Source organism: Scleropages formosus, chromosome 13, assembly GCF_900964775.1.
Source record: "Scleropages formosus chromosome 13, fSclFor1.1, whole genome shotgun sequence".
In the NCBI taxonomy this organism is placed as follows: domain Eukaryota; kingdom Metazoa; phylum Chordata; class Actinopteri; order Osteoglossiformes; family Osteoglossidae; genus Scleropages; species Scleropages formosus.
In genome coordinates this window covers 9,094,739-9,111,958 of record NC_041818.1, presented here as the reverse complement: position 1 = coordinate 9,111,958, position 17,220 = coordinate 9,094,739, and the positions used below count along the sequence as shown (strand labels likewise).

At 49.0% G+C, this 17,220-nt stretch overlaps 2 protein-coding genes across 2 annotated transcripts; both read left to right on the top strand.

Moving 5' to 3' along the window:
- Positions 1–1,388: 1,388 nt before the first annotated feature.
- On the top strand, positions 1,389–9,783 carry prox3 (prospero homeobox 3). Its single transcript, XM_018737058.2, has 5 exons — positions 1,389–1,652; positions 4,400–6,012; positions 6,292–6,399; positions 6,913–7,113; positions 8,962–9,783. The coding sequence occupies exons 2-5, from the start codon at positions 4,441–4,443 to the stop codon at positions 9,148–9,150; spliced, it is 2,070 nt and encodes a 689-aa protein (XP_018592574.2). The 5' UTR covers positions 1,389–1,652; positions 4,400–4,440; the 3' UTR covers positions 9,151–9,783.
- A 1,449-nt stretch (positions 9,784–11,232) lies between these two features.
- tmem179ba (transmembrane protein 179Ba) lies at positions 11,233–17,102 on the top strand. The gene is made up of 5 exons (XM_018737129.2): positions 11,233–11,364; positions 12,657–12,853; positions 13,650–13,784; positions 14,596–14,674; positions 15,021–17,102. The coding sequence occupies exons 1-5, from the start codon at positions 11,269–11,271 to the stop codon at positions 15,180–15,182; spliced, it is 669 nt and encodes a 222-aa protein (XP_018592645.2). The 5' UTR covers positions 11,233–11,268; the 3' UTR covers positions 15,183–17,102.
- Positions 17,103–17,220: the final 118 nt, after the last annotated feature.

Here is a 17,220-nt window from a genome sequence, read left to right as displayed (position 1 = left end):
TTCAAATGGAGGGATGATGCAGTGAAGTGGCTGAGAGCGAGGGAGGGCGGCACTGGAACAGCGGCTGAAATCGTGCACAGAGCAGGAGAGGATGAGGGGGGTACACAGCACACAGAGACATTTTTGCAGTGGATTTATTGTGTGTGTGTGTGTGTGTGTGTGTGTGTGTGTGGGTGGGTGGGTGGGTGTTCATCAGGTGAAGTGTGAACAACATAAACAAATTGCTGCTTCCAGGAAGGTGTTCGGTCCACATATCATCTTCAGGTTGTACAGTTTCGACTCCATCTGAGATGATCTGGTCCTGATAGTCACTGTGACTGACAGTCCACACTGATACTGTTACTGTTATAATTACTATCACTATTATTGTAATTGTTACTGTGACTATGACTGACAGTCCACACTGTTACTGCGACTGTTTATTGTGTGTGTTACAATTACTATGACTGTTACTCTTACTGTGACTGTGTCTCAGAACACCTGTGTTCGTGTTAGATATTTACTATAGGAAATAACGGGATACACCAGGACACTCGCTGAAGAAGCCCAATGCACAGCTGCTGCAGATACCCACACTGAACAGCTGGCTATTGATGTTTTCATCTGAAGCACAGGTGTAAGATTATTAATTGTTATGATCAGGCTCTTAGAAACATGCTTATCATATTGTCCTAATCACCTTCACCCCCTTCTATTGTTGACTTAAGTGTTGAGGACTGTATTTACATTGCTGCTCATGTAGGACAGGGTGTATCCTGCGTGACGTGGGTCTGTCCATTCCGCTTAATCATGAAACTCTGGAGACACACACACACACACACAAAGCATCAAGTATTGTAAAATTGAAACACTGGGTGTGGTACATTGCCACATTGAAACTATCACTAATGATTATGTGCGTTAAAGCGGCACAGAGCTCGCCGCGCTCACACACCCCGCATCTATCACTCCTGTCCTCTTTCACACACACTCCTCATAGGACTGAGAACGGAAGTGTCGCTGTCTGCGGTAAGAAATGCATCTGATCACGAAACGGCCCGCAGCCAGCGTGACCCCCACGTTCTCCCAGAGACCCCCCCCCCCATGGCGCTGAGCGGAACGAGAGAGCGGAGAGGCGCTCGTGTTAAAGGACCAGGACCCTATGGAATACGTCACGTGTAACAACTGCGGGCGTTTTACTGAAACACGTGAATGTGGCAGGGCGACACTTTTCGAACCTCGGACTTGACCCGGAGTTTCAGCGGGGTAACAAAGCAGCGCTGCGGAGTCGGGAACGAAGGGCTTCTGTGGTCGCAGGGGGGGGTCCGGGGCCACAGCCCACGCGGAGGGGGGTGGGGATTCCCACTGTGAGTGACGTGACGTGGGGTTGCGGGGGGGAGGGGGAGGGGGAGGGGGCGGACGTCGCACCTAAACGCCCACCGCGCAGTTCGAGCAGCAGCGGCGACAGACAGAGCGCGAGAGGGACAGAGCGGCGCGAGCGCGAGCGCGCGGAGGACACTCGGGCAGCGCGACACTCTCTCTCTCTCTCTCTCTCTCTCTCTCTCTCTCTCTCTCTCTCTCTCACACACACACACAAACACAAAAAACACGCACAATAACCGCCACTGAAACGCTGCGAGCCGCAGGAGGAGCTCCTCACACCCCGCGGAAGAGTAAGTTTCGTGAACACTTTTAATTACGTGCGTGTTTTGCTGTGTGTTTCTCTCCTCGGGTTGTCCGTTCGCCGCCGAACTGTCTAGAGCTCGCGGAGTTTCGACCTCGAACATTTAGACCCACAAAAAAACGGACGTCGTTCCGCAACGTTTAGCTTAGGTCTCCCGTATTATTATTATTATTATTATTATTATTTATTATTCGTGCCGACACTGTGTGATACAGTTATACGAGCGCCACTGTGACTGTGGTTGATGAGCATGACGCTTGAATTATTGATATGGCCCTATTTTTAGATTGGATTAGTGCTCGTTTCGCGAGGCAGTGTCTCCATCTGCTCGTCCGGGATCTCGGCGCTCGCTTTCGGGATCTGGCGTCCGTTCCGTGCACTTTTTTTTCCCCCCTAATATTAGTAATAACTCACCACATTCACCGATTCACATTTGCTGCCTGAACATCATCAGTCGACACCGGTTGACCCAAAGTATTTCGTCTTCGCAGTTCTTTTATTTCGCAGTTAATATATAGACCTTTTTTTTCTGTTTATTCAAAACTTAATATGACGTGCTTTTAAAAAGAAAAAGAAATGGCTTTGACAAAATTATCGACGCCCCACATTCGATATTTAGCCTTTGGTCAGAATAACTGCAGCGAAGCGCTTCCTACAGCCATCGAGGATGGCAGTTTGGCCCACTGGGGCACATGGATGGAGATGGTGTGTGAGATGGTGTGTATGAGCAAGCCCCACTGCAGTTTGCACAAAACACACCTGAACGTGCCGGAATTCTTCTAGGAGAATATCCTGTGGACAGATGAGACCAAAACAGAGTTTTTTCTCTTTTGCTAAAGCAACACCTACCTAGATGTTTACGTAAACCAATATGAAGCCTTAAGAGAAAAGAAGACCTTCTCTACAGTGAAAGATGGGTAGGGTTCAGGGGTGTTTTTGGGTTGCTTCGCTGCCTGTGGCCCCGGGTGCCGTGAACCTGCACGTGGAGCATCGTGAGATCAGGAGAACACCAAGGCATGTTGATCAATGTCATATCTTAGCGTGCGAAAGTTGGGTTTTCACCAAAGAACGTGGGTCTTCCAGGAGGGTAATGACCTAGGAGACACTCCGGGAGGCACCAAGCAACGTTCGAGACCAGGGGTTCAACGGTTCAAGGCTGGTTCCGAAGTGGCCGGCGATGAGTCCTCTTCTAAATCCCGTTGAGAACCTGGGCAGAGATCTGAAGAATGCGGTTGAGAGAAGGAGCCCTTGAGATGTGGGAGAAGAATGGGCCGAAGTGGGAGTAGGGTAGAGGGGGACAGGAGGCCCATGGATGGCTGGAGGAAGCGCCTCATTGCACTTATGGTGAGCAAAGGCTGTAGGTGCTGCCAAATATTGAGTCTGGGGTGTCAATAGTTTCCTCAACTCAATGCCCTTCATTTTAATTCTGAATGAATATGTTGAGTTCTGAATACAAAAACAAATGTTCTGTAATGTTAACAGTGAAATACGGAATTGTGGAGACCAGTTACTTTCAATTTAAAGTTATTTTTTGAGAAAATTGCGAGTTATCTGGAAATAAAAGCGCACGCAGGGTGTCAATATTTTTGGCGACGACTTTAGGAATAAAAAAACGCTGAATTCGGAATTACAGTTTCCCTTCGAGAGTTGAGCTTTGCGCTAAACGGACGTTTTTTTTTCTCTTCTGTCGCTGTGTGTGTGCGGAGATTTAAGTGTTTTCGTGACATTTTGCCCGAAAACTCGCGCGGCGTTGTGCGCGCGCTCGCGGGGGGGTGGCGCGCGCGCTGCGATCGGATCGGTCGTCGGTTGGTCAGTTATTCTATCTTAAATGTATGCAATCTCCTACAAAAGTCTTTCGATGAAAAAAGTGTTTGTCGACACTGAGAATCCCCCACACCGCCTTTTTTAGACATCATCGCAGATTTGCGTATTTAGGTGACGTAATGATAATAGTAATAAATATTAACGGCATTACTAAAAATGATGATCATAAGCATATTGAGGAAAAAAACACTTAACGGTTTGCACACGCGACTCGGCAGTTTGCAGCAGCAGTCTTACTGTGAGTGTGATTCCAGGCGGTGTAAGATACTGAATGATATTATATCTACAGTTTATGAATTTGTGAGATTTATGATTATGATAAAATCTGATAGACACCGATGAAAAATAAATTAAAGCAGAAAATAAATATAATTTTAAAAGAAAACAACTAAAAATTATGATCATAATGGTGTGTGTGTGTGTGTGTGTGTGTGTGTGTGTGTGTGTCAGGTGTGTTTCTATACCTTTTCTCACACAGTAAAGACTCAGTCACGTATTTACTATTATTTTATGCATGTTTTCCTCTGTGCGCTCATCAGTATTTTTTTTTTCTCTTTTACATTGAATGAGAGAGGTTGTCAGTGGAGGCATTGCTGCGATGGATATTTTTCAGTATTCTTTTGGGTGTGTGTGTGTGTGTGTGAGAGAGAGACTGTGTGTAAACAGTGTGCGCAAACATTCGTACAGCTGTGAGCGGACTGATAACAGACGAGCGACTCAGAGGAAGAGGCGAGGCTCCAGAGGAAGACAGGCAGCGCCGCACTGTACTCGCACTGCTCACAAAGGCATCGGCGGGGGGTCGCCGCGCTGGAGTTCAGCCCTTACAATGTCGCCCCTTTCCTCCGTCACCATCGCTCTTATTCCGGTCTCCCCAGCTGCAGTACCTCTACGATGCCTTCCCTCTCTTTCCAGGTAAACCTGCGGGCACCAGGTAAACCGGGAGCGGTGGCGCTATGGATTCCTTGCCTGACCCCTTCAGCCTGGAGCACACCCAAGTCTTCTCCTACGGGTTGTATAGCAGCCTCCCCGGGTCGGCGCCCTCCGCGCCCCGCTACGCTGGCGGCAACCCCCCTTCCCACCCCGTCGCGTCCCATTTTCTGCGCTCCTGCGGCCCGCAGGCCTTCGGTTCCTACGGTCGCCGTCATGCCAACGAGGGCTCGGAGGAGTCCGGCTCTGACAGGGAGGGAAGAGAGGGGGAGGAGCACGAGGAGGAGCGGATGAGGAGGGGTGCAGTTGCTGCTGACTTTCCTGCCTTGGTTGGACCGTCCTTGTCTCTGCTCCTGCCCAGAGGGAAAAGACTGCCCTCCTGTGTGGCAGGAGACTTGTCCCCAGATCTTGTGAGAGAGAAGCGGGTGTGTACGGAGAGCGTTGACAAGGGAGCTGCTGAGAGAGAGGAGGCTAACGGCAAGGAGAGGGGGAGGAGTGTGGATGGGCAGGGGATGCCGGAGAGGAGAGCCGGGGTACGGGGGAAAAAGGGGGCCAGGGAGGGTCGACTGCGCCAGAGACAGGAGCTGAAGGTCTTGCTGCGGGAGACCAGGGGGAAGCTGTTGGAGCTGCAGGAGAGAGTGTGGAGGGCATACGGGGAGCGCTGGAGGGACGGGGAGGGGCAGCGCGCTGCCAAGGGAAGTGGAGATGATGGAGGGATAGCCCGCGACGAAAGCGCAGAGATATTTTCAGAGGAAGAGGAAGCGAGCGACCAAGGGATGTCCCAGAAGTCCCCTATGCACCACCTTCCTGATAACGACGCGGAGGAGAGGAGGGATCGCGGCCAGAACGACGACGCCGGTTCCCAACGGACGGCGCTTGCCGGCGGCAGCCTGTGGCTGGACTGCGGCCTGGTTCGAGGGGAGTGGGAGGCGGGCTCTGAGGGAGGACCCAAATTTGCACAGACCCTGAAGCAGGAACTGAGCAGCGCCGTCGCCAGGGTCATTGACCGGGTCACCCGCCTCTACGCTCAAAGCGGACCGTCCTCCGCGGCAGACCTGGGCCCGGCGGAAGGGGAGGGGGCGAAGCTGGAGAACGCGTCCAGGGTGAACAAGGCTGCTGTCTCTCTGGAGCGCTGCGAGGCCTTGCCCTTGGTGTTGAAGAGGCCGCAGGAAAAGAAAGCGACGCAGAACCCCAGCAGCTGTCAAAACCCGCTCCTCCCCCAGCTGAACCCCACCTTGCCCCAGATGCCACACAGCCATGTCCCCGCACTTCTGCCCACCCATTCCAAGGACCCCTTCCTCGCCTCATTTCCCCCGGCTCCCCCTCCCTTACCTCTCCCTGTGCTGCACTACACCATGCAGCATTTGTTCGCCCGCTCCCTGTCTACCCTGCCGCTCCACAAAGACTGCCTCTCCCCGGACACCTTCTTGGACTTCAGCCCGCACGCCCCCTCCTTCCCACCACTCCCGCTAATGGGGCAACTGGACGGCTCTCTCCCGGCCTCCGACAGGGACGGCGGTAGGCGAGGGGCGGCGGGAGGGGCGGGGAGCGGCTACGCAGATGGAGGAGACACCTCGCTCTATCTCCCCGGGGGTTTGATATCCTTTTCCTCGTCGCTTTTCGCACAGGTCCCGCGGAGACAGGTGGACAGAGAGAGGGAGGAAAGGTGATGTTCACAACAGCAAACAGATGCAGGCAAATGTAAACACGCTGACGTGGAACTGGAGACGCACACGATTACCGATGAAAAGAGATGAAAAATAAAATGGCTAGAAAAACAATGAGACATATGGTGTAGGGGTGGGTGGTGTTTGTGTACCTGAACGCGTGTGTGTGCGCGTGCGTTTAAGACTAGGTGTGTCCTTAACCTTCTGCACTCGCAGGAAGGCCTGTCTCCTTGCCACCTGAAAAAGGCCAAGCTCATGTTCTTCTACGCACGCTACCCAAGCTCGAACACCCTCAAGACCTACTTTCCTGACGTGAAGGTACCACCCCTCCCTCTGCAGTGCCTCCGCAGTAAAGTTACAGTGCCGCATGACTGCAAGTAATGCTGCGGGATATGCTCATTTTGGATGTACTCCAATCTAAATGTTTACTGGGCAAATAAAATTGATGAGCAAGTTCCACAGTGACCAGTAAAAATTTAAGTATGTCTTTAAAATAATTTACCACGCATTGCTTGGCATACAGGGCAGCGTGACACAAGGAAGCAGTAAGTTTTTGTTCTGCATGGAAAATGCCGGAGGGGGTGCGGTGGCGCAGCGGGTTTGACCGGGTCCTGCTCTCCGGTGGGTCTGGGGTTCGAGTCCCCCTTGGGGTGCCCTGTGATAGACTGGCGTCCCGCCCTGGGTGTGTCCCCTCCCCCTCCAGCCTTGCACCCTGTGTTGCCAGGTTAGGCTTGGGACAGGTGGCTTCGGACAGCCTGTGTGTGTTTCAGTAGCTGAACTGATATGAGGGGACTGTGTCGGTAGAGCCTGGCTTCTCCTCTTCCTCTGCAGTTCAATCGCTGCGTCACCTCCCAGATGATCAAGTGGTTCAGCAACTTCCGGGAGTTTTTCTACATCCAGATGGAGCGCTTTGCCAGGCAGGCAGCGCGCGAGGGGCTGGCGGGGCGCGGCGAGGCCGCCCTGCGCCTGGGCCGGGACTCGGAGCTCTACCGCATCCTCAACCTGCACTACAACAAGAGCAACGACTACCAGGTACACACATGGGCCTGTTCTCTTTCCCGGTGTGTGTGTGTGCGTGCGCGTACGTGCCCATGTACCGTTCACGTGTGCATTCGTGCAGCCGCGTGACCCTCGGTCTTCGTTCAGATGCGTGCAAATGATTTCACCGATGGCAGCCCTCCTTTTCCTTGTCCGTTTCATTCGTTTTTCTTCGCTGCTCCGTCTTCTTCCAAACACGCACGAGGCGCAGCCAGCCAAGGTCAGGGTGGAGGCACGCGGTTCTAAAATTGCTGAGAAATTTCCCGCCGTCACACTCGGTCGCAGTCCGATTAGTAAATTACGCCTTTCGGTATTACCTGCGTTAATGTCACATTTTCTGGTGCACGGGGGGAGGGAGATAAAGATGAGCATCGACCAAGTGGAATTTATCGATCCGGTGAATTTGCATGCCGCTCTGTTCCTGGTGACCCCGAGATACGCAGGTTCGAGTGCTTCGGCAATGGCTTTGGCTTTACGAGGAGTTGCGTTTAATACTTCGCCTTGTGACACATGTCTCGTTACTCACGAGGACTGAATTTTGGATTTTGCGTACCTCGTGACAGCTGACTAGTGTGAGACACTTACACACACATATATATATACATACACACAAAGGATAATTTATAGTCACAGGGAGACACGGGGGAGATTTATTCACTAGGAGCATTTATATGTATGTTTATTCTCTGCATATTGTTGCTTTTATGGTTTCCTTTTTATAAGTAGTTACAACCTGTTTATGAAAATATACACCTACCTGTACGCATGTATGCATGCATGCGTGTTTTATTAATTTAGTGTAAGCACAAGTTTTCTGCAGCATATTGCATAAGGGTTATGTGCTGAGAGGGTTACACGCCAGTTTTGTGGCTTTATGCTCAGTCATCTGCAGCGGAGGGATTTCAAACACACGCACACACAGAGTAGAGACAAATGATATTGCCCAATCCATCCGATACACACGTCGTTGGGGCAAACACAGGAAAATTATACAACATGTGATAGCTAGGAAAGAAAAGAACGAACACAATATACAGCTATACTGCGTTACGGACTAGTTAATGAAGGGAAAGTACCTTGTTATGTTGTGTTATGATAAATAATGTTAATTACTGAGGCAGTTGTGTCCATTTTTAATGGAATTTGGTGATATTTGAGCATAAATAGGTGACACTTTTACCATTGAAATGAATACACACACACACACACATTTTCAGAACCGCTTGTCCCTTACGGGGTCACGGGGAACCGGAGCCTACCCGGCAACACAGGGCGTAAGGCCAGAGGGGGAAGGGGACACACCCAGGACGGGACGCCAGTCCGTCGCAAGGCACCCCAAGCGGGACTCGAACCCCAGACCCACCGGAGAGCAGGACTGCGGTCCAACCCACTGCGCCACCGCACCCCTTGAAATGAATAATTATGTAATTATGATTTCTGAGAATTCACACACACAACGTCTGCAACCGCTTGTCCCGAGCGGGGTCGCGGCAAACCGGAGCCTAACCCGGCAGCACGGGGTGCGAGGCCGCGGGGGGAGGGGACACACCTCGGACGGGACGCCGGTCCGCCGCGGCGCAACCAGAGCGGGACTCGAACCCCAGACCCCGCCACGCAGCAGGCCCCATGACAATTCGCTTTACCAAGAATTTTTCCAGAACGTTTTACCTTCATAAGGTGAGGGAACGCTGTACATATGTTCTTAGAATAACGTGCTTGTGCTCATGCGGGTCTCTGTACCTTTGCGCCACATGCTGTGTCCGGCTGTCTCTTCGCTTAGCTCTCACGTGTCAGCCAGCACTGCTGCCGCGACTCTGCTGGTGACGGCCGCTCTCTCCCCAGGTGCCCGACAGGTTTGTGGAGGTGTCCGAGCTGGCGCTCAGGGAGTTCCTCAGCGCCATCCAGGCAGGGCGGGATGCTGACCCCTGCTGGAAGAAGTCTATATACAAGATCATCTGCAAGCTGGACAGCCCTGTGCCGGACAGCTTCCGCCTGCCGGGCTGTCCTGTGGGCGTGGTCAATATTGTGTGACTTCCGCACACACACACACGCACACGCACACGCACACACACACACACACACACACACACCCATTTGAGCACCTTCAACATTACAGTCCGACACACAGCGAAAGTACACACTTATGATGATGTACTGCAATATCGTGTAACGCCAACAGCTGATACATGGTCAAAAGGACATCGCATTCAATCATAATACTCAAAATACAAAAACAGTAAACAAAAAGGAGGGAACAGTTAATAATAATAATGGAAAGATTGCGGTTAAGGATACAAACCTGCAACTACACTGGTGAGAGCTTAACCGCTCAAGGAGACCTATTATTGTACACTTGAGAGGGGTTCTGGACTATCGCATCATTCAAATTATCTGGTAAATTCATATAATTTTAAAGTTTGGATAAAAGAAGGTTGATAAATTATTTAATCTGTAAAGACAATACTAATAACCATAATCATAATTGCCTATGCCTAAAATGCAGGAGTATGCTACAGGACATCATGTTGTCCTGGAGATAAATTACCAGGAATTTATAGTATAATGCCGAAATAAAGTTGAGCCCTGCGTTCAGTTGGCACACGGTAGATTTCTAACAACAGCATCACTTTACATTTTGTCGTTCCTATTATTTTGTGTGTGTGTGTGTGTGTGTGTGTGTAAGGGCTAAGGTGTCATGTGACACAGATTTGCACCTCCGCTTTTGTACAGTGTTTCTGTAATGTTTCCCCTCTCCCTCACAGTAACGTGGGTTTTATATCACTTAATTGTTCACAGGAGTCTGAATCTGAACAATGTGGGTTCAAACCGCAGCTGGAATATTTAGCACTGAAAAGCGACAAGTTTGAGACCTTCGGCCCGGTGCGCTAGGTCACGCCAGGCCGCAGGTTCCCAACAATTTATTAGAGTAGCAAGCCTGAGTGTACAGGGATTCCTAAGAGGAATTACATAATTTTAAATCACTCGAAGGCTTTCGGCTGGGGCAGAGCGTAGCTGTCAGCAGTAGTTCACGCAGCGGCCCTGAAAGGCTCCAGGTATTTTACTGTATCTCGTACCTCCCGGGACCCCAGGATGGGACGTAACTAACCGTGAATGTGTGTGTGTGTGTGTGTGTGTGTTTTATTGCAGATTGTGCTGTACAGATGTGTCCATGCAGTGTTGAGTCTCACAGCTGATGATTTTGCTGCTGTACAACATTTCCACACTGCTTGCGCATGAATGATTACTGTGTGTAGCGTGTTCCAGTTTGTATTTCTCCACAAAAAGTTCCATTTTGCTGATTTATAAACCACTTCTCTTCTTGCTCGGTGAACAGTGTTTATACTGCAAATACAAGAAGACTTTTTGTTGGTATTTGACACTGCAAACAAAACGCTTTATGGAAATGTAAAATGATGATATTGCCATAAGGGTATATTTATATGAAAAATTAGTGTTTAAAAATCTTTGTGACTTTTTGATGTAATCTTGGTATTGAGAATACAGTGGGAATTGCTGTAACTGTTTCATCACGTGTCTTTTTGTGTCCAAAATGGGTCGAGGAGCAGTTTAAAGGGGCTGAAAAACAGCATGTCATACAGTATTTCCGGAGGGACGCGTTTATGTTGCTCTAAAAAAAAAAACAGTGAAAGCGCGACATCAGCCCACGAGATCGTGAGGTTTCTAGGGATGATTATGTCCTGAACGCTGTTATGGTCATGACCTCAGATGAATGATCTTGTTAAGTCTCCCACACCTTCAGCTCGGCTCAGCAACAGCCTCTCACGTGGGCCTGCAGTGCTGCAGCCTGTATCATCATCATCATTTTTATTAGTAGTAGTGCGATCACTGCGCTGAGGCTTTCTAGACTGTTTTACAAGGTCACAAGATGATGTGAAATGATGACAAGACAGAAAGACGTGACGAGTTTATTGACCCCCAAGTGTTTATACACAGTACTGTAGCACTGGGAATGGACATAAACTTAAAGACGAAGAAGCAGCCCGTTCCACCTTTCGCCGGTGCTTCGCAGTCGCAATTCGGACGCCACGCACGGGGGAGGGGGGTGTGCGGGCGCCCACGTGAAATGCGCGCCGCCGACGGCGTTCGGGAGCGCGCGCAGCAGGTCGCGGACGAGAGAAGGGAGCAGACATGGCGCTGCCGTGGTCGCTGCTGGCGGAGCTCGTGCTGCACGCCGCTTGCTTCGTGTGCGGGGTCGTGACGGCGGCCGCGCTCACCGTGGTACAGGTAAGGAGCGAGCGAGCGAGCGTGTGTGTGTGTGTCTTTACACGGCACACGCGACACACTCACTGCGAAGTCGCGGGACCCTCGTCTCGAACTTTCCTCTCGTACTGGAGCGCGGAGTACACTACTACTCCTACTACAAAATTACTCCGTTTACATTTTTCACGTTGCTCCCTGAATCGGGCGGGCGCGCGCGCACACACACACACACACACTTAGTCAACGTCTCCACTGACTTGAGTTGAGACAGTCTGAGTCACACACTCAAGAGTGATGGGGAAGTGGCGGGAGGCGCGTGCCGCTCACTTTCCCTTCACGCGCGCACACAGTCTGTTAACTGCTGTTACGGGCCGAACCGCGGCGCTTAGCCTTAGTTCCAGCAATTTCGGTCCTTCCGTCTCTTTTCGTGAACGTGCCGTAGTGGAACTGGAAGAGAGTCGGTGTGGAGGAGAGCGCTGCTGTGTGTCATGTGATCGCGGCGTGAAGGGTCCGCGCCTTTCCCTAATTCCTCCTGCCTTCAAAACTCACTTTTCCTGCGTCAGAAGTGCTCGCGCGCTCCACGAGGCTCTGTGCTCGAGCCTCGCTTTTTCGTGCTGTTCGAAACACCGAAGGCACGCAGCAGGGCGAGGAGAAAAGTTAAAAAAAAAAAAAAAAAAAAAAATCGAAAAACGAGCACTTCCGCACCTTTAAACTTGCTTTCCCCCCCCCGAGTCACGTGACCCGGTGGCTCCGCGCGCCCGCCGCGCTTCGTGTAAAAAAAAAAAAAAAAAAAAAAAAAACGGCCCAACAAACTCGGTCTGTTAGCTTGTTAGCTCCCAACTGGGCTCACTTTTCAAAACTTAGTCATGAACTTCACACGAATGAAACGTACAAATGTTCTCCACAGAAAGTTTCTACGCAGTTTTAGTCCCACCCTAACCCTTACACCCACCCTTGGTTCTCTAATGTTAAATTATTTGCAGTTGGTATCCAATTAAGTTGCGTCGCCATCTCCGAGGAGCAGCCAGCTGGTTTTGCGGCGGAAGAAATGTGTGGTAAAACCTACGCCGAACTGCGAGGAGGGAGGTCGTGCGGCTCGAAGCAGTCGGACCGCTGGTCCTCGTGCTGCCGGTTGCCTTCCGTCGAACCGGAGCCGCTCGGGTCCTGCGGCCGAGCCTCCGCGCAACAGACGAGCGGGCTCGGCGGCCCAAGGAAACACGTCCGTCTTGATAAGAGGGCCGTTGGGGAACGCTCGCTTCGCCGGGCAACCGGGTGAACCCTTGACCTTGAGCGGAGGCTCTCCCTTTGCCTTGCAGGGGGAGTTCGGCGGGCGCTGCGTGCTCTACGGCACCGTCTCCTACAACGGCACGACCCAGAGCCTGGTGCTGGACGGCTCGAGCTCGCCCTCGCTCTGCTACTTCGTCTCTGTGGTGTCGGTGTGCGTGGCCATCTACTGCTTCTCCGTCACCCTTTACTGGGTGTACCTCAGCTGCGTGGGGGACGAGGTCACGAGGTGAGAGCGCGGGCCTTGCCCTCCCTGCCTGTCCGCTGCGTGTAACGTCGCGTGACGCGGAGTGCTGCTCCGTCTCGGCCTTTTGCTTTGTTTCGGGGGAGAATCGCTTCTCTGCTTTCGGGTCGAACCGGAACCAGCCTCCGAGTTGCCCAGGCACTCGGTTGTAGTCATCCCGAAGCACTCGGGATACCTTAAGGACGTCAAGTTTCCCGTAACGGCGGGCGCTCGGAAGGACTGGAGGAGGCTTACCTTCAGCCAGAACAAATTTCAATATAAATCTTGTTAAAATTTCCAAGAAACAATACGTGGTTTATGCCCTTATTTCCAGTTTTTTTTTACTGGTTACGTTGTACAGTGATGTTGGACAAAGACATTGGTTAAATAAAGAATAAAAATGGGAGAGTCTGGCATCGCGAAGCACTCCGAGAGACGCTGGTCTCGGAAACATTAGCCGCATCTTTTCGAAACGCGCATTTAGTTGCAGTGCGATTTGAGTGTCGGTCTTGAGTACGACTCTCCATCGCCTTTGTGAAATATTTTGTGCCCGCAGAAATGCCGATCTTTGTCTTAATCTGTACGCCTCGGTAAATTGCAGAGGTTGGGGGGAGTTTAGTTTTTGAGTAGAAGGCCTCCTTGTCTCGCTGTGGCTTTTCGTTCCGTAGCACTGAGTGACACGTCGTGGAGCCAGTGGCGAATTGCCACATGTGACTTGATGATATGGTTTTATTGCGCTATGTGATGTGGTTTAAGCAGTATTGCGCTCGCTGAGACTCTTGCTGGTTTCTTCCTCTCCAAGGGCACGCATTTGGATGACTGCAAGTCTCGTGGTGTGTGGGGTCTTTCTCTTCTTCCTGCTGGTGTCCGGCTGTGTTCTGAAGATTGGGAGAGACCACCTCTGTAACAGTATAATCGAAAAGGCTTCCTTGAAGAGGTGAGCCATGGGGCATATACCGTTCCATAAATGAATAACAAAGTACCATCCTTTGATTGGCTCTTGAACCGCTTGTGCAATTTACATTATACAAGATGTTCATGTTTTATAATTGAGCAGTAATGAGAAAACAGACTTTACGAAAGCGTTTTGTTTATTTACTTTATTTGTAGTGGGAGCCGGGTGACTATAATGTAAAAATTCAAAATGTTTAATTTTTTGCTTTTAGGGATATAGGGCTCATACCCAAAGATCCAAAAGGCATTTTTATGTGATGATTTTTAATGTTCTGATTACAGCAAGAAGAGCTTAAGCTTACTTTGAGCTCTGTGACTCTGCTTGATGGAGCTGTTAAATAATTGTTTTCCTTAGATATTAGGCCTGTATGGCCGAGTGGTTCTACTTTCGTTCCTTCTTCGTCTTCTAGTTCTGCTGGAAGTTAAGAAACCAGAAAGTGTGCTGTTGTGCACATGGTGGTTTCTCCTTTTCAGCTTAATAAAGTGTGTAGCGAAACAGGAGCAGGAACAATTCCATGCTTGCTTCGTATGGCGTCTTGCATTTCTGCAGATGAATTATTGTATTATGTTGGACTAGTTGAACAAGGCTTTCATAGGCTCTTTTTAAGAATATTAATCAGAAATGTTTTTCCTTGCTGAACATGTATTTCCATGATTGGATCAGATTTTTCCTTATTGTTGGAGTCCAGTGTTGTGTGTATAACATTGATGTGGCAATTGTTTGACAATTTCTATGTTTGAAAAAGTTATGCCGAAAGACTTTGAACTTAATAACCATCGTGTGCATGTTGTAGCTGCGAGGAGGCGCAGAATAAGACATGGGTCAGTCCACTGAAGCGGGTGCAGTTCTATTCCGGCCTGCGCAACGCTGAGGTCTGTGTTTCTTCTCAGTTTTCTATATTCTCTAGGCAGACCACGCTAGAGAGTCAGAAATGATAAACTATTGCAGTCCTTCCCTGTTAGAAACGATTGATCATAGAAATTGACAAATATAATCTGCTTTCACAGCCTATTTTAAAATGTATGTGGCTTGCTGTAACGTCCCCCTGCTGTTTGGGTTTTAGTGGTATTACTATACAAACTGTAAATAATGCTAAAACAACTGTAGTAATTTGCATGTTTTGTTTCTACATGTTTTTCAAGCGTGTCTTAATACTACTTTCTCTCTGTCATCCTCACCCCTCTCGTTGCTGTTCTGTCCCCTCTTTGCTTCCCTTAGACGTCAGTGTGGGTGAATTTCTTCTTCTGGATCATTATTGTTGCCATGGTGATCATACAGAAGCGCCAGGGGACAGAGTTACTGGCAGCACCTGGAGACAACGCGGGGGGTTTCCCATCTGAAACCGAGCCCATTCTGCGCCGATCAGGCAGGCCCCAGTGATGGCTCCTGATGGAGAAATCCGAGATCACCTTCTGAAATCAGTTGGACAGGCACTGACTTCATGGGCACTTGGAATTTTGTCTTTTTTTTTTTTCCCTCTTTTTTTGCACAACAATGTTGATCTCAAAATTCCAAGTGAACTTTTTTTTTTTTTTTTTAGGGATTAGAGCTATAAAGTATATTTAGTTGTCCAAAATGTTAAATTCTGCATGGCAGTCCATTTAATTGTCGTGCAACATTTTCAGAAGCACATTTTTTGGGTGCCAGCGTATGCATAAAATTGAATGGGTAGAGGACGGGCAGCTGAGATGTTCCCATTGATAATTTGCTGTTGACAGTTGTTACTTCCTTAATAGGCTCATCGAATAGCAGAATTTATGCAAAAAAGGTAACACAAAATTGTAAAAGAGTTAATACTGATCCACATTAATAAGGTTGGACAAACATGACTCTTATTAGTCCTGCAACTAAGTGCTAAAACATTTATCAAAGACACTTTTGCAAAAGGCAGTTAAGGTCTTTGGCTGTGCCCGTTTTGCAAATTGATTAATTCTCTTTGGAAAGAAGGAATAATTAGGATGTCATCACTGCTGGATGCAGCAGGTGTAAGTTCAATGAGGAGGTTCTTCAAAGTCCAGTGCAACTTTGCATTGATGCTCAAAGGCATATTTAATTGTGTGCTGATAATGAGGTCTTCTCTCCGAGCTCTAATGTCCGTTACCCCCGCTGGCTGTGCAAACTGCCCAAAGTGCTGCACAGTGATTTGTGGTTATGCCCTTAAAAAATGTCAGTTTCATAATTGGCCCAGTGCCATTGTTTCTCTCTCTAAGCCAGTCTGCAGTAGTTAAATAACCTTTTTTTGTTCACTAAAATGAAAGCTCTTGAGCACTACATGTTGAGCACATTTACTCATTTCAAAAAAGTCACTGAGCTCTCACAAGTATAAATATCTAGAGTGAGAAAGGACAGTGGCATTGCGTAACTTGATGCAAGAACAAAATTAATCCCACATAGTTAATTTGTCACCCTGCTAACGGCGTTTACTCTCGTACCCTGAAATTTCTGCCTGCGTCTCCTTCCTGGATTCCATGTGTCACATGGGCTGAACCCAGCTCAGAGCTGGTTAATCCACTGCCTCTGGCACTTAAGGAAGAGCTAAAACCCAACAGGCCTGGTTTTCCCTCATGAGAATGTATTTCACAATCACTGTAGGCTTTGCCTTTTCCACAATAGGTGCTAATTTTTCTGCAACGTGCAACGATTTGCATTGCGGTCGGGAAACTAATTCCAGGAGAGACTCGGACATCGCCGCACAGCGAACCGCGGAGATTGTGCTTAGCCTTACGTTCGGCGTTGCATTTCAAATTAAAGAGAATGTCGCGGTGTCTTCAAAATCCAAAAAGTCAACTAGTAGTACCATTTAATTTGCTCGCTGTGAGAGGCCGAGGAAGGTTCGTGATTGTCGTGATCACACTTTTTAGAGCTACTATGCTACTGCATTGCATGCTAAATTTCTTAGATACCAATTAGTCACATCAAATGACAAATCGACCTCAGTTTGTTCTTCTCTGATCACTGGTTATGTCAGAAGAACTTAAATGATGCTGAATGACATTGCTGTTTGTCCATTAAGTGCCAAATGGTAACTTGCAGGCTGTTTCTGTGTGTGTGTGTGTGTGTGTGTGTGTGTGTGTGCGCGCGCGCGCGCGTGCGCACTCCTAGTCACACGGGGTAGAATAAGACCAGTGGGGGATTAATAGGGTAAGAGTGACTGAGGGTCCCTCACCATTGATACCTCCATACTATAGTGAAATTCAGCAACTTTCAATTGCCTTCTATTTACACTCGTGGCCTCATTTATTACCATGTTCATTTCTGTTAATCACCTAATGCCACAATCGATAAATATTAATGAACTAACTTTTTTTTAGTTACTGCCTTTTTTTTTTTTTTTTTTTTTTTTTTTTTTTTTTTTTTTTTTTTACATTTTTACTGAAATTTCTACAGCTGGAGTTTGTATAACTTTCCTTGGACATCT

Excerpts from the sequence above, each read along its gene's own strand:
- tmem179ba (XM_018737129.2), top strand. The coding sequence starts at position 11,269 with ATGGCGCTGCCGTGGTCGCTGCTGGCGGAGCTCGTGCTGCACGCCGCT. Across the intron at positions 13,785-14,595 it reads GAAAAGGCTTCCTTGAAGAG|CTGCGAGGAGGCGCAGAATA; the intron begins GTGAGCCATGGG and ends TGCATGTTGTAG. Across the intron at positions 14,675-15,020 it reads CCGGCCTGCGCAACGCTGAG|ACGTCAGTGTGGGTGAATTT; the intron begins GTCTGTGTTTCT and ends TGCTTCCCTTAG.
- prox3 (XM_018737058.2), top strand. The coding sequence starts at position 4,441 with ATGGATTCCTTGCCTGACCCCTTCAGCCTGGAGCACACCCAAGTCTTC. Across the intron at positions 6,400-6,912 it reads CCTACTTTCCTGACGTGAAG|TTCAATCGCTGCGTCACCTC; the intron begins GTACCACCCCTC and ends CTTCCTCTGCAG. Across the intron at positions 7,114-8,961 it reads ACAAGAGCAACGACTACCAG|GTGCCCGACAGGTTTGTGGA; the intron begins GTACACACATGG and ends CTCTCTCCCCAG.